At 38.7% G+C, this 13,354-nt stretch overlaps 2 protein-coding genes across 3 annotated transcripts; one reads left to right on the top strand and one right to left on the bottom strand.

Annotated features, from left to right (window-relative positions):
- Positions 1-325: 325 nt before the first annotated feature.
- On the top strand, positions 326-3,439 carry LOC133731984 (uncharacterized). 2 transcript variants are annotated; one of them, XM_062159437.1, is made up of 5 exons: positions 326-776; positions 1,628-2,354; positions 2,453-2,816; positions 3,126-3,188; positions 3,274-3,439. In XM_062159437.1, the coding sequence occupies exons 1-5, from the start codon at positions 518-520 to the stop codon at positions 3,322-3,324; spliced, it is 1,464 nt and encodes a 487-aa protein (XP_062015421.1). In that variant the 5' UTR covers positions 326-517; the 3' UTR covers positions 3,325-3,439. The 2 variants fall into 2 exon arrangements, with proteins under 2 accessions (XP_062015421.1, XP_062015422.1); XM_062159438.1 differs by having other exon boundaries at positions 1,631-2,354.
- Positions 3,440-8,048: 4,609 nt separating this feature from the next.
- Positions 8,049-13,038, bottom strand: LOC133734384 (disease resistance protein RUN1-like). The gene is made up of 6 exons (XM_062162024.1): positions 12,355-13,038; positions 10,987-12,079; positions 10,593-10,895; positions 9,587-10,465; positions 8,879-9,488; positions 8,049-8,747 (listed from the first exon to the last, which is right to left on the bottom strand). Exons 1-6 carry the CDS (start codon positions 12,852-12,854, stop codon positions 8,626-8,628), a joined length of 3,507 nt encoding a protein of 1,168 aa, XP_062018008.1. The 5' UTR covers positions 12,855-13,038; the 3' UTR covers positions 8,049-8,625.
- Between the last annotated feature and the right edge of the window lie 316 nt (positions 13,039-13,354).

Raw genomic sequence — 13,354 nt, forward strand, 5'->3', positions numbered from 1 at the left:
ATTTTGTAGTTCTGAATTATGCCGTGACAGTATCATGTAGTGGTAATTCAGATCACTATAATTGAGTTATTTCCGTGGAGATCATTATAAGAAGAAAAAACAAACCCTACATGGTGGTGATCCGGTACTATACAATAATTTTTCCTCTCTTTTCAATTTTCATCAAACAAACCCTACGTACACGGAAGATGACAGAATATCAAAAGTGCCTTGCATGTAATTGAGGTAATAGAATTCCACTTATGAAGGTCAAGGCCCAAAGGATAGGTATGGGCTCCAATCCCAAAGCTCAAGGCCCAGAGTTAAAATGTACAAAGCCCATCTTCTGATCTCCACCCCCGATACTATTACCCGCCAGAAAAAAGAAAAGAAATCATTTTAACTTTGATTTCTCTCTAATTTTACGGTAATCCTCTCATTTGGGAAATCCCTCCAAAATTTTTCCCCAAAATTCAAATCCCTACTCTACAAAAAAACCCACTGCGCCCAATTCCAATTTCAGACCCAAACTCGTTCTATGGCCGCCGACTACGAACCTCCTTCTTTCTCTCTCGGACTCGATTTCGGGTTCGAATCGGAGCTCCAAACAGCTCCTCCGCCCGACTCCAGTCCTCCGCGTCCGGTTGACACTGATGTGGTTCGAGAGATCGAGCCGCCGCGGGAGCTCAAGAGGCTGAAGCGAGGTCTGCCGGAGAAGCGGGAGCCCCCGACGACGCCGTTTTGGAGTATTGAAGATGACATCGAAGAGTTCTCTTCTCCCGAAGATACTATTCGAGGTAATTACTTTTTCTTTTTCTCTTAATTTTTTGGATTTTTGGAATTTCTTGTGAAAAGAGTTAGTTTTTGATCTTCTTTGATGAAATTGTGAGAAAAAAAAATGAGGGAAATGAAGTGGGTGTTGATTAGTGTCCGTTTATGATGTGACGAATATAATTTGGAGGAGGAAAGTGAATTTTTTTCCTTTTTGTTTTATTTAAAAATTTGAAGAAAAAGCCAGCAGTAACCAATAGGCTCAACAATCTCGCATTTTGTTGAGATTTGCGGATGTAATGTGATGGGTAATTTTGATGTAGGTGTGGATTTATTTACAAAGAACATGACTTTGGTAATTTGCGGTTACGGTAATGCGCAAGGTGAAAACTTTAGGAAAATTATGGTAAATCAATGGTTTAGAGGAATTGGGTTGAATCTTAGAGTTGATAACTACTCTTCAATCATTGTTAAATTTATGCGCGTAAGCAAGCAGGTTATATGGTTGATTAATCATTGGCATAGTTAGTTGCAATTTGTGTCTTGGCATATATGGTTTTGCCTTTTGATTTTGGTTGCTTTGTTATTGGTGCTGTTGTTGTTTAGGTTGCCATGCAATCTGCATAGCAAGAAATTATGAGTCTTTTCTTTCCATTTTTAGTGCTATAATGTAATATTATCCTTCACAGCATCGTTTGATAGGCAGGTCCAACTCTGGCGATGCTCTTATTCCCAAACTCATTGTTCTTTAGTTACAGTTGACTGTTTGTTCAGATTGTGAGCTTTTTTCTCTGCTTCTCTCTGTGTGACATGAGCGAGATGGAGTGTTTGTACACCATAAATTATATATTTACTTCAAAGTTTGCCAAATTTGTAGCAGATGTGCAACGGTCAACACAGTACCAAACATCCTGTAGTAGTTCTAAAGTCCCGTTGCGTGGAAGTGGGGTTTTATCTTCACAATCATCCAACCATAGCATTCGAAGGAAAAGGAATCATATTTCTGATGTCCCAGCTTCTGTGAGTTTGGAGGCAAGCCGCAAAGAATTTGTTTTTCCAAAGTTAACTACCAGCCCTCTTCGTAGGTTTCAGTTAATTGATTCCGATTCTGATGATCCTTCAGTCAGTCATAGTGTTAGTAGGGTTACTTCTAAGGTTGACTCATCATCAAAGAAGCAACACACAAACCCTGGCCATTCTGCAACTACTAGTGGTACAAACAAAAATGCATCTACAAGTATGCCTGAAGATGTTGATTTGTGGAAAAACTTTAGTCCAATCAAGAAGTTTAACATTCCAACACCTGCTTTGGATGAGGTATGTCAAGAATACTTCCAATCTGTGAAGGATAAGAGTACTCAAAATCTGGAGAGGGATGCATATCTGCATACCAAGGAGAATTTTCATGAAACGACACCCAGTGGTCAAGATGTTGAACAACTCTGGAATGTGGCTGATCCCCTTCCACCTGCCCATCATTACTTTTTCCACGATGATCCAAAGATTCGAAAGTTAGTCTGCAGTCGCTTGCTGAATTTTTCCCCCTTGGGTGCTGTTAGTGTCAGTGGAAATCAACAGACTGGTGCATCAGTTATTGATTACATGTAAAATACTTCTCCCCTTCTTTTTTCGGGCTGTTTCTGTTTTTTATAGAATTTCTTTTGAAAGTTTTGTCATGATATGTTTCTCATTGTGATTTCAGGGGTCAATTTAGCAATGGAGAAGCTTCAAAACGGACAGTGAATTGGAGACAAAATAGTTCAAATATATCAAATGTTGAAGAAGTCTTGCATGGTTCTGGAAACTGGGTGAACCCAAAAGGTAAAGCTACACAGAAAGGTAGTGTCAAACGGAGTGCAAATAAGAGAAGAAATAAGTCGGTCAAATCAAATACTGGGAACATGGAGCATGCTTCTGGAAACTGGGTGGAACCCAGAATCTCTGCCAGCAAAAAGCGGATTCAAGCAAATGCACAATCTTCTGGTGAATGGTACACACCTAGTCAAAGTGGGCAAGCTAGTGGGCAAGCTGGTGGTCATTGGTATACAGGCCCTGGTGGAAGGAAGGTATGTTAAAAGTTACAACTCTACATATTGCTGGTTTTGTCAGTAACTCAGTATAGAACTTACCTTAATAGCAATTAGCAAGTCAGCTTTTTCTTTACTTGATGTTAATACATATGGACAGTCTAGGAGGCTCTAAAAGTTGATCATGGATTGTTATTAATTTCTGCGATTATAGTTACGATCACAAAGTATAATGTCTGTTAAATCCTACATTCCAATTTCTGCTTACTAAAGAACAGGAGTGATACAGCGTTTATTTTCGTGTGCGTTTATTTACATTTGTTCTAATGCTTTGGTGTTTGCCATCAGGTTTATGTTAGTAAAACTGGGCAGGAATTGACAGGTCAAACAGCCTACAGACTGTACTCAAAGGTATGTGTGAAATCAATAGTTTGTCCATATTTTCATTAGCTTTATGAGTTATGTGGCTTACACACTATTACTTTGTAATTGACAGGAAAGTGGGAAACGGGCTGTGAAGGCCAGAAAAGGGAAAGCCAAAAAATAAAAATAGTTGAACTTCATGCCATGTACCAAAATTTTTCTGTAACATTTAAAAAAGAAATAATCCATGTTGTATGAACATAGTTTCATCAATTTGATATAGTGTAAGCCTTCCCATGCTAATCTTTTAAGACAGTGTGCTCAAGATGATATCAGGATATATACATTTACACAGCTCCTCTTCATTGGTAAATCAAAAAAGAAACCGGGGAAATTATATTGAGTAATATATGCTTGTATAACATTGATGCCAAGATTGGTTTACAGTTTGTCAGGACAGAAGGAACTAATGAAGCTGGAAAAACTGTGATGTGTCCAGCATCAATCCGGTTTTTACCCTTTTCTCTTTATAAAGTCTCTTGAACTTATAAAGTGAAAACATTAATACAAGGGATACGCAGTTATCAGAACAAAGTCAAATGAGAAGCTAATACTAATAGCTATATGCTTCCAGCATTATTCTGCACAGTTGTGATCAGATGTATAATGCAGGGTTCAGCTCTTGTAGTCCTAGATCCACTCATTGTTTTTTTTTTCCCTGAACAGAAGATCCACTCGTTGTTAAACTCTAGATTACTGTAGTAGATTACACAGAATAAAGCAAGTAAATCAGGAACCCAGTAGAGAACGGAAGTAAATGAACAAAAATTACTGTAGTAGAATGCTAGGAAAGAGTTACCCCAATCAAATTGCAGTAGGAGATATCCAGACTGCCAAAAAGCTTTACACCAAGAAAAAAGAAAAAGAAAAGAAAAGAATTGATACTCTCTATACATATCTATTTCATTTTTAAGCCATAGGCTCCTGGTGATGCCGACCCATACTCTTCTTGGAAGGCATTTATGTACTCATTCTGAAAACAGTATTTCTTAGAGAACATTAAAGAGCATAAGGATGTCCTTGATTAGTAGAAGAAGCCCTAATTTACGTTATCTAACTAGTAAATTTGTGGATTTCTATGCACCTTTCGACGCTCTAAACGAACAAAATCTTCAACACACGGACTAAAGACAACGGGAGGTGAATATGCTAACTGTAGAAGATCTGAAATTGAAATTAGTAATAACAACCCTACCATTAAGAAAATGCTAAATGAAAAATGAGGGTCTAAGAGCAAGTTCACCCGTTGGGTCACCAGGTCACCTACTATTCACTACTTTTTAGTGTTAATTTCACCATCTGGGTCACGAGCACAGTGTATTTCGTGCCCTGGGTCACCCTGTACAGTGTTCTGGGTCACCATGGTGACCTGCACAGTGTATTTCGTGCCCTGGGTCACGGGCACAGTGTATTTCGTGACCCAGAGAATGAAAATATACACTAAAAAACAGTAAATAGTAGGTGGCTTGGTGACCCAACGGGTGAACTTGCTCTAAAGAGAAATAGAAAAATCCGAAATATGATGTTAATAATGGGACACTCGTGGTCTCAGAAGATTCGTTTAATTAATCATGATTTGTCATTCCACACGACACGTCGTTTGTTTTCACTACAAAGCCCGCTGGAAAAGAACACAAAAATATCAGACAGAGACGCACAGTTGAATATGAAAGTCAATGAAGGCCGTAGTAATAACAGTCCTAGGTGGACCGGAGGTCCTCCAATTACAAGAAGTCGAAGACCCAGAACTCAGAGATGGCGAGGTCCTCATCAAAATGGAGGCGGCGGCGCTGAACAAACTCGACGCGTTACAGAGGCAAGGAGTGTTCGCACCACCTCAAGGTGCTAGTCCCTACCCTGGTCTTGATTCTTGAATGTTATGGAACCATCGAGGCCGTCGGAGGAGACGTGTCACGCTGGAAAGTCGGCAATCAGGTAACATGGTTTGTCTTTAGAAGATTGGATGTGATCATAAGCCAAAGGTTTTGCTGATGTGTAGCTTAAGTTGATTGCATGAGCTCAAAACCATTGATCATGGTTTTGGATTTTGTTTTCATCAATTAGAATTTGCTTAATTGATTCGTTGTAATTAGAGTACTAGGGTCTAGTTAATCAGTTACAATCCGAGTTTCCCAAGAAGTTGTTAAAATGTAAAATGACCCTTTTTTATGTTCAATCAGGGAAATCAGATTTGACCCTTTTCAGATAATGTAGGTGTGTGCTCTTCTTAGTGGAGGAGGGTATGCCGAGAAGGTGGCTGTTCCGACAGGATAGGTTCTTCTGGTTTCACCTGGTATTTCTTTGAAGGATGCTGCGAGCTTTCCAGAAGTGGCGTGCACTGTTTGGTCCACAATTTTTATGATAGCCGGCTATCTTCTGGTGAAAATCTTTTGGTAACTTCCTTATTGTAATGGTATATAACCATCACATTGCAAATGCTAGCTGTTTTTTGAGTTCCAAGCATCTGTGGGTTTATATTGATGCCTTATATATGAACTCAAAGTTTCTCAGGTATTATCAAGAACTGTCGGAAGAAACGGTATGCTTTCTTATTCAGTTTAATATACCTTTAAGCCCAGTTGGGACAAAAAGAAAATAACATGGGATTTTAGATTCCTCCTAGGGATCAATGGCATTTCACTAGCTAGGTTTGTTACAGATACATTCAAGCGGTAATGGTTCATCGAGTATGTGCAGATTGCTAATGTTGTGTAACCATTTTTCAACCTAATAATGCGTACTTTGCTAAAGTATTTCACCAACAAAATGTTCTGTTAAAGTAACAAATGACCTTTCGGGGAGAAAAAAAAAAAAAAAAAAAAAAAGGAAAAAATGGAAATCAGGTGATGAGCCGGTTACATTTGATGTCATATATGTCCATTCATGATCGAGTCATTTCTTTTCTACCTAGTTATCTAACAAATGCTCATACGGTTGGTACTTGTATCCATACTTTCTTTGTTTTTAACTGATTAATGTTCATTAGGTTATCCCTTCACTTCCCTCTTTTTTTTTTTTTTTTTCAGACAATAAGGGTACGTTTGTATACTTTCCTCAACTTTCTCCTCGCGGTCGTGGTGTTTGGGGCATTATACAGAGGGGAAATGAGTTCCGTTTTGATTATCCGGCGCTACAGTCTAACCTGGATACTGAGGACTCTGGCAACCCACTCTGGAATTTATTTTTCAGTGTCACCTATTATGGTGCTGCTCTGCTGCACAAGTTGCTGAGCCCATCAGTTCCTCCTCGACTCAAAATGCTGCAGGCATGCATGCTATCAACTCATTTCTTTTTTTTCCTTTTTTTATTGGTTCTAGAGTCAACATGTGCTAGCTCTTTTGTATTTTCTTTATGATGTCATAATTTGTTGTATATATGCAGGATCAGGATGAGCATGTTATCTAGCGCACCAGTAGCTGCTAGCCCAGCATTGTGATAATTCAGAACTAAAGACAGTACTTGTTAATAACCTCTGGTTGATGCAGATCGAGTCCTCGCTCGACTGGATGACCCTGTACTTGTTTGATTCCGTCTAGAGTTATTGCTTTCCCAAAATAATTTGTATGAATAATGTGCACTTGCTTAAGTTCTGCTTCATAATGAATTTGTTTGCGATTGGACTATGCCTCCAATTGCTTTGAACTTTTGAGTTTTGATGATGCTGTTTCATGATCGGATGATTGGGAACTATAAACTATGTACGCTTGTACTCTTAGTTTGCTTACAATTTCAGCGTTGTGGCACAAACAGAGAAGCCTGTTAGTCGACTTAGAAGTGTATATCAACTCTGTTCCATTGAAAGACCGACCTTATAGTAGGATCCGTTCACTTGTTGCATTGTGTTAAAATAGGTGGAAATTAACATTTTGTCAAAAATTGTTGATCTGTTGAAGGATGTTGTATTCTAGTGTGCCTCTTCAAACTAGGGTTTAGTTCTAGAGTTGTAATAGGAGAGAAGGTTCTAGATTTCCTAATTACATTCGGATTCTATTTCCTTGTATGACAAGATTATGTACTTTGTAAATCCCTATATAAAGGGCTCCAGCTGTACAAGTTGATCATGGATTGTTATTAATTTCTGCGATTATAGTTACGATCTCAAAGTATAATGTCTGTTAAATCCTACATTCCAATTTCTGCTTACTAAAGAACAGGAGTGATAAACGCTATTAATATTTTCGTGTGCGTTTATTTACATTTGTTCTGATGCTCTGGTGTTTGCCATCAGGTTTATGTTAGTAAAACTGGGCAGGAATTGACAGGTCAAACAGCCTACAGACTGTATTCAAAGGTATGAGTAAAATCATTAGTTTGTCCATATTTTCATTATCTTTATGAGTTTATGTGGCTTACACACTATTACTTTGTAATTGACAGGAAAGTGGGAAACGGGCTGTGAAGGCCAGAAAAGGGAAAGCCAAAAAATAAAAATAGTTGAATTTCATACCATGTACCAAAATTTTTCTGTAACATTAAAAAAAAAAAAAAAAAATCCATTTTGTATGTGTAAGCCTTCCCATGCTAATCTTTTAAGACTGTTTGCTCAACATGATATCAGGATATATACACTTATACAGCTCCTCTTCATTGGAAAATCAAAAAAGAAACTGGGGAAATTATATCGAGTAATATATGCTTGTATAACATTGATGCCAAGATCAATTTACAGTTTGTCAGAACAGAAGGAACTAATGAAGCTGGAAAAACTGTGATTTGTCCAGCATCAATCCGGTTTTTACTCTTTTCTCTTTATAAGGTCTCTTGTGTTGGAGAGGAAAGATCCCACATTGGAAAAGTGACAAATAAAATATAACTTATAAGTGGGTGACTCTTACCCAATTGTACCGAGACCTTTTGTGATTAAAACACAACACCTAATGAGTGGTTAAGTTGGGACAGTATCGGTACAATGGTGGGCCACGGGCCACGCTTGTTGCTGTTTAACATCTTGAACTTATAAAGAGAAAGCATGAATACAAAAGATACGCAGTTCCAGCGTTGTGTACTCAATCTGAAAACAGTATTTCTTAGGGAGCATGAGGATGTCCTTGATTAGTAGAAGAATCCCTACTTTGAAGATAACCTCATATATTTCCGCTTCTCTCAATGCTTTTGTATTCCGCTTCTCTCAATGCTTTTGTAGCACGTCACAACTAATGATCTAGGAATTCATGTCAAACGTCATTGCCTCTTTAATGTCCTGAGCCAAACCACTAAAGGAAAATCGGAACTCCATTGTAAGATAGGAGAAGGCCTTGCCAAACTCGGCAATCATAACCATTATTTGGCTAGCCCTTACAATTTCACACTAAACTCAATTATACAGTATTTTTAATTTTCTCTAGACTTGACTGGATTGAAATAAGTTTTTTTTTTTTTCCTTTCCTGTCAAAGATCACGAGTATTCGAGCATCCAATTTTGTCACTATTCTCCAGGGGAAAGCAAGGGAGCGACCAGAAAAAAATAGAGAAGGAATGCCATAATGAGAATCCTGCAGCTTCTGCAACAGCAGTTGTTCTGATCACCTTCTTGTTCCTCTTCTTTGTCTAAAACATACAAATAACAGAAAACTGATTAGAGGAATGTTACAAAATGAAATGTGGATTGATTAAATTGGAAGTGTCTCATAGCATCAACTATCAAGCCTAGATCAAGAAATTGGAAGAGTGATACATACCTGTTTCTTCATCAGAGTCCGTAATGAGCTTATTGAACCAAACTGACCTACACAAATCTAAGTTGTCCATCGAAGCAGGTCGAGGGCAGAGGAAGTATGTTCCTAGCATCACCTCCTGTTCTTCTGAAAAATCTGTCCCAATGACACATGAATAAGGATCCGAGGTGTTGGGGGTGCTCTTCCTCTTTTGCTCATACACAAGCTTGACCCCACACTGCTTTACCCGAAGCCAAGGTTCCATAAATACTGAAACAGTCACCTTATCGTTACCTTCCAGTTGATTCTCCAACTTCCAATGGCTTAACCAAACCATATCTTTTCCATTATCTGGAATACCGTAGTATGTTGGGCCAAAGATCCATTTCAGACCCTTGCTCTTATTACTGACTTTAGTTATGATTGGATAGGGTAAGTTAACACCGGCATAGATGACTTGAGAAACATCATCTGAATTTTCATAGACAGAAAAGACATTCAAGCCTCGGATCCTACCATTAGGATGTTGAGGTAAAGTAAAAGATATTGAGGTCCCATTACTTTTGTGGCCGAAGTGTCCTGGAACCTGGTTTCCAGGAAGAAAAGTGTGGAATATCCCAAATTCATAGAGTCCCTATGCCATAGAGATCACAATAAATGTTAGTTTTGAATAGGATACGACAGGAGTCTCTTGCATGCATATGATAAAATGAGAGAGAGAGAGAGAGAGACCTGGAGGGGATACATTGTGCCAGAATCAACTTTCTGCTCATCTATGGTGTGCAACCTTATTCTTTCCTCGGATTTCAAGTCAGTCAAGCCCAAAAGGTTGATCATTTCCTCACCAACTTTTCCAAGGGGTTCTAACTTGTACCATGGCTCAATCTCAACTAGGCCTTCATTGCGACAAAATCCTAGTGACTGAGGCAGGTATGACAATGACTGAGATGATATTTTTTCCAATAATTTGCAGTTGTTCACCATCAATTCTCCTACTCTTGGTAGCCCTACAAGCGATTTGAGATTCTTACAGTTGGAGAAAGAGAGTTGATCGAGCCTGGTGAGACCTCTGATGCAACTCGGTAGGCTATGTATTGGATTATGGCTTAGATTTAATCTTTTCAGTGAGGATAGGTGAGCCAGAGCCCTAGGAAAAACATTATCAGAAAGATTGCAATCTGCAAGACTTAAATCTACTAATGAGAAGGGTAAAGAAGCCCAAAAAATATCTATGCTTGTTCTTGGGCATGATCTGGGCTCAATAGTAGTGACCAATAAACTTATTGGAATACCATTTGTTTGAAGCACTTTTAGAGATTTTAGCATCCTCAGCTTTACTGGAAAGTCATTAAGATTTGAGCACCCAGATATTATAAGTGTTTCCAGGGATTCCAGCATAGAAATATTTTCTGGAAGCTTCTCAATAGTTTTGCAACCCTTTAGATTCAAGTAAACTAGTTTCTCTAGCTTTTCAATAGATTGATGAATATCAACTAAGCATGCACAACCTTTAAGAATTAGCCTCTCCAGAATAGGGAATAGGGAGAAGTCAGTGATTTCAGTAAGTCGGCGGGAATAGCTGAGATCAAGGACCTTCAATGATGGAAGATACTGTAGGAATTGACAAAACAAGTAACGAGAGAAAGAACATGGAGTTAATCCTTTGAAGGTATCATAGATGTACGATATCATAAAAAGGAAAAAGAAAAACTGAAATGAAAACTACAGAGTAGCATACCTTCCTTCCCGTCCCAACTTTTTTCAAGCTGCTATAGTGCAATTCAAGAACAACCAAGTTATCCAAAGAAAAATCACTGGGTAAAGAACCCAAAGTACATTGAGACCAACACAGCCATCTTAGTCCTGATGGAAGTTCTTTATAGCATCCAGTGAGTAGTACATGACTAAGCTGGAGCAGTCTTAGATTGTGCATCCCTACAAATCCTTTGGTTTCCAAGAGTACCGCATTTGATTCCCTTGAAAGAATGTATGCAGGGTGCTTAGGCATATCCAAGACAAGACCTTCAATCATTTCTGTTCCCTAATGTAAAAAGGAATAAAACATTTGGGTAAGCACCAACAGATGCATCAGAAGAAAAACATGTACATAAAATGGATCATAGAGTTCTTACTTTCTTTTCTGCCAAAACTTTGAAAGAGTCTTTAGGATGACATAATCTACTACGTTTCCCAGGATCCTTTGACTCTAGAAGAACAATTCCTCTTCCCATGTCACGAATCATTTGATGCATCTGCACCTTGTTATCTCCATCAATGGTTACCAAGCACCTATCAACAAGATTCTGAATACCAACCACTGTGTAGAATTCACATCCATCTAGTATTCCAACAATGTAATCTCTGTCCTTACCAACAAAGAAACAAGCAATATGGAGGAATAAATCTTTGTCATGGCTGTCTTGTAAAGAGTCATAGCTTATCTTGAGTTTGTCCATGATTTCACCATTTGGAATTACTTCCAATTTCTCTAATGCACTTTCCCATACCTCTATACTTTGCCTCGATAGAGAAGAACCAAAAACTTTTAGAGCTAATGGAAGACCTCCGCTATGGTGCACTAGCCTTTTTGAATGTTCCATGTAACCTTTATTAGGATAGTTCCGTCCGAAAGCATGCCAACTGAAGAGCTTGAGTGAGTCATCGAAATCCAAAGTTTCAAGGTTATAGAGCTCAATAGCTCTATCAACATTCAACAACTTCGCATGCCTAGTTGTTATGATGATTCTACTTCCTGGATGAAACTTATCTTGCATCATAAGCACTGCATCTACTTGGTCCATATGGTCCACATCATCAATAACAAGAAGAACTCTTTTAGAGCGCAAGACCTTTTCAATCCTAGGTATTCCCTCACTAACGCTGTGTATTTCCACCTTTTTCCCAATATCACAAAGAAGTTTTGTTTGTATTAAAACTAAGCCATTAGGTAGCTCCGAAAATTGTCTTATATTCTCAAGAAAGCTGCTTCCATCAAACTTTTCAAAATTTAAATTGAAAACGATTTTTGCAATGGTCGTCTTCCCTATCCCACCAATTCCATAAATTACAAATATGCCAACATTAGTTGATTCATCTTGTAACCAATTGTTAATTCGTACAACTCGAGAATGAATTCCAACCAGATTCGGAGCAACACTTAAGGGTGTCCGACTTAGCTTGTCAGCAATAACTGTAACAATTTTTTCGATGAACTTTGCCTCGTGCCTAGAAAAAAAGGTCACTAACTACATGTCACAGTTCCATTCACTATAAAACTTCTGTTATGGTACAATAAAAAATCCACTAATGGGATGAATAAGTAAGCTAATTAAAATGTAACTACCCCTTCATTTCTTAGGATATCAAAAGTCAGCTCTAAATTTCTGTATAAAGCCTATGAAACAGAAATGCTAGTCAAGGAAAAAAAGAAGAAATTAAAGAGTCGAAACACAAGGCAGTAGAAAAAATGGAAGGTAATAAAAGGGACTAGTAAACTTTACCCATCAGCTTGATTCTGTAACACCATTCCCGCTAGATCTGCAACCTCTTGCAGTGCTGCCCTCCATCGGTTGACCTTTTCCGAGGGTTCCTTCTTCTCGTGCCTGGCAAATGGTTTTGCAAGACTTCCCGTCTGATTCCTCAGTTGGGACGGATCCACATCATAGAACACCGGTAAAACGACATGGCGGTGGCCTCGGCCGGGGCAGGTCTTCCTTTTGCGTTCAAGGATCATCACAAGCTCCTCAAGGCACCATCTGGACGACGCGTAGTCTTTGGAAAACACAATAACTGAAGTTGTGGATTGCTGAATTGCTCTGCGCAGCTCTACCTTAATATCTTGACCTCTCTCAAGCTCATCATCATCTCTGAAGGTGCTGAGTCCGGCGTTGACCAACGCCGTGTAGAGATGATCGGTGAAGGTCTTCCGAGTGTCTTCGCCTCGGAAACTCAAGAACACATCGTAACTGCATTCACAGCCTTCACCTCTAACAACAGCCATTCCAGCCACCCAAACAAACAGATCGCGAAATTATTGGAGGTAAACTAAAGTAAAACTAAGTATGTAGATGCACTGCATTGGATCCCGAGAAAATTGCATTTCCTCAGATAGAATAAGTAAGTCAATGATTTAAAGTTGGTCGGCCACGTGAACATTTTCGGCCCAAAGGATATCTTATCTTCAAGGCTCAAGCAATGAGAAAGATGGTTACGTTTCTCTGACTGACGTTGAAAAGGCGGGAAGGACCCACGCATTCAAGTCTTTATAACGGAGAGCTTCAGGCCTGTGTATTAAAACTTATTGGATCCATCTGTCGGTCCGTAGGGAGAGGTCAGTTTGTTTGGTGAAGCGATGAAGTTGATATTTATGGATATCAATGAGGTGGACGCCTTGATAACTGTGAATCACTTCGTATCAAACTGATGGAACTGTAGAGTCATTAAACTATAATATTAAACTATAATGACACGTTTAATTAATTGGAATGGAAAATAATTATG

Source organism: Rosa rugosa, chromosome 2 (genome assembly GCF_958449725.1).
Source record: "Rosa rugosa chromosome 2, drRosRugo1.1, whole genome shotgun sequence".
Taxonomy (NCBI): Eukaryota; Viridiplantae; Streptophyta; class Magnoliopsida; order Rosales; family Rosaceae; genus Rosa; species Rosa rugosa.

Coding starts and splice junctions, on each gene's coding strand:
- LOC133734384 (XM_062162024.1), bottom strand. CDS start 12,854: ATGGCTGTTGTTAGAGGTGAAGGCTGTGAATGCAGTTACGATGTGTTC. Junction 10,896..10,986: donor AAGTTTTGGCAGAAAAGAAA/GTAAGAACTCTA, acceptor TTTTTACATTAG/GGAACAGAAATGATTGAAGG. Junction 10,466..10,592: donor AAGTTGGGACGGGAAGGAAG/GTATGCTACTCT, acceptor CAATTCCTACAG/TATCTTCCATCATTGAAGGT.
- LOC133731984 (XM_062159437.1), top strand. CDS start 518: ATGGCCGCCGACTACGAACCTCCTTCTTTCTCTCTCGGACTCGATTTC. Junction 777..1,627: donor TCCCGAAGATACTATTCGAG/GTAATTACTTTT, acceptor CCAAATTTGTAG/CAGATGTGCAACGGTCAACA. Junction 2,817..3,125: donor CAGGCCCTGGTGGAAGGAAG/GTATGTTAAAAG, acceptor GTTTGCCATCAG/GTTTATGTTAGTAAAACTGG.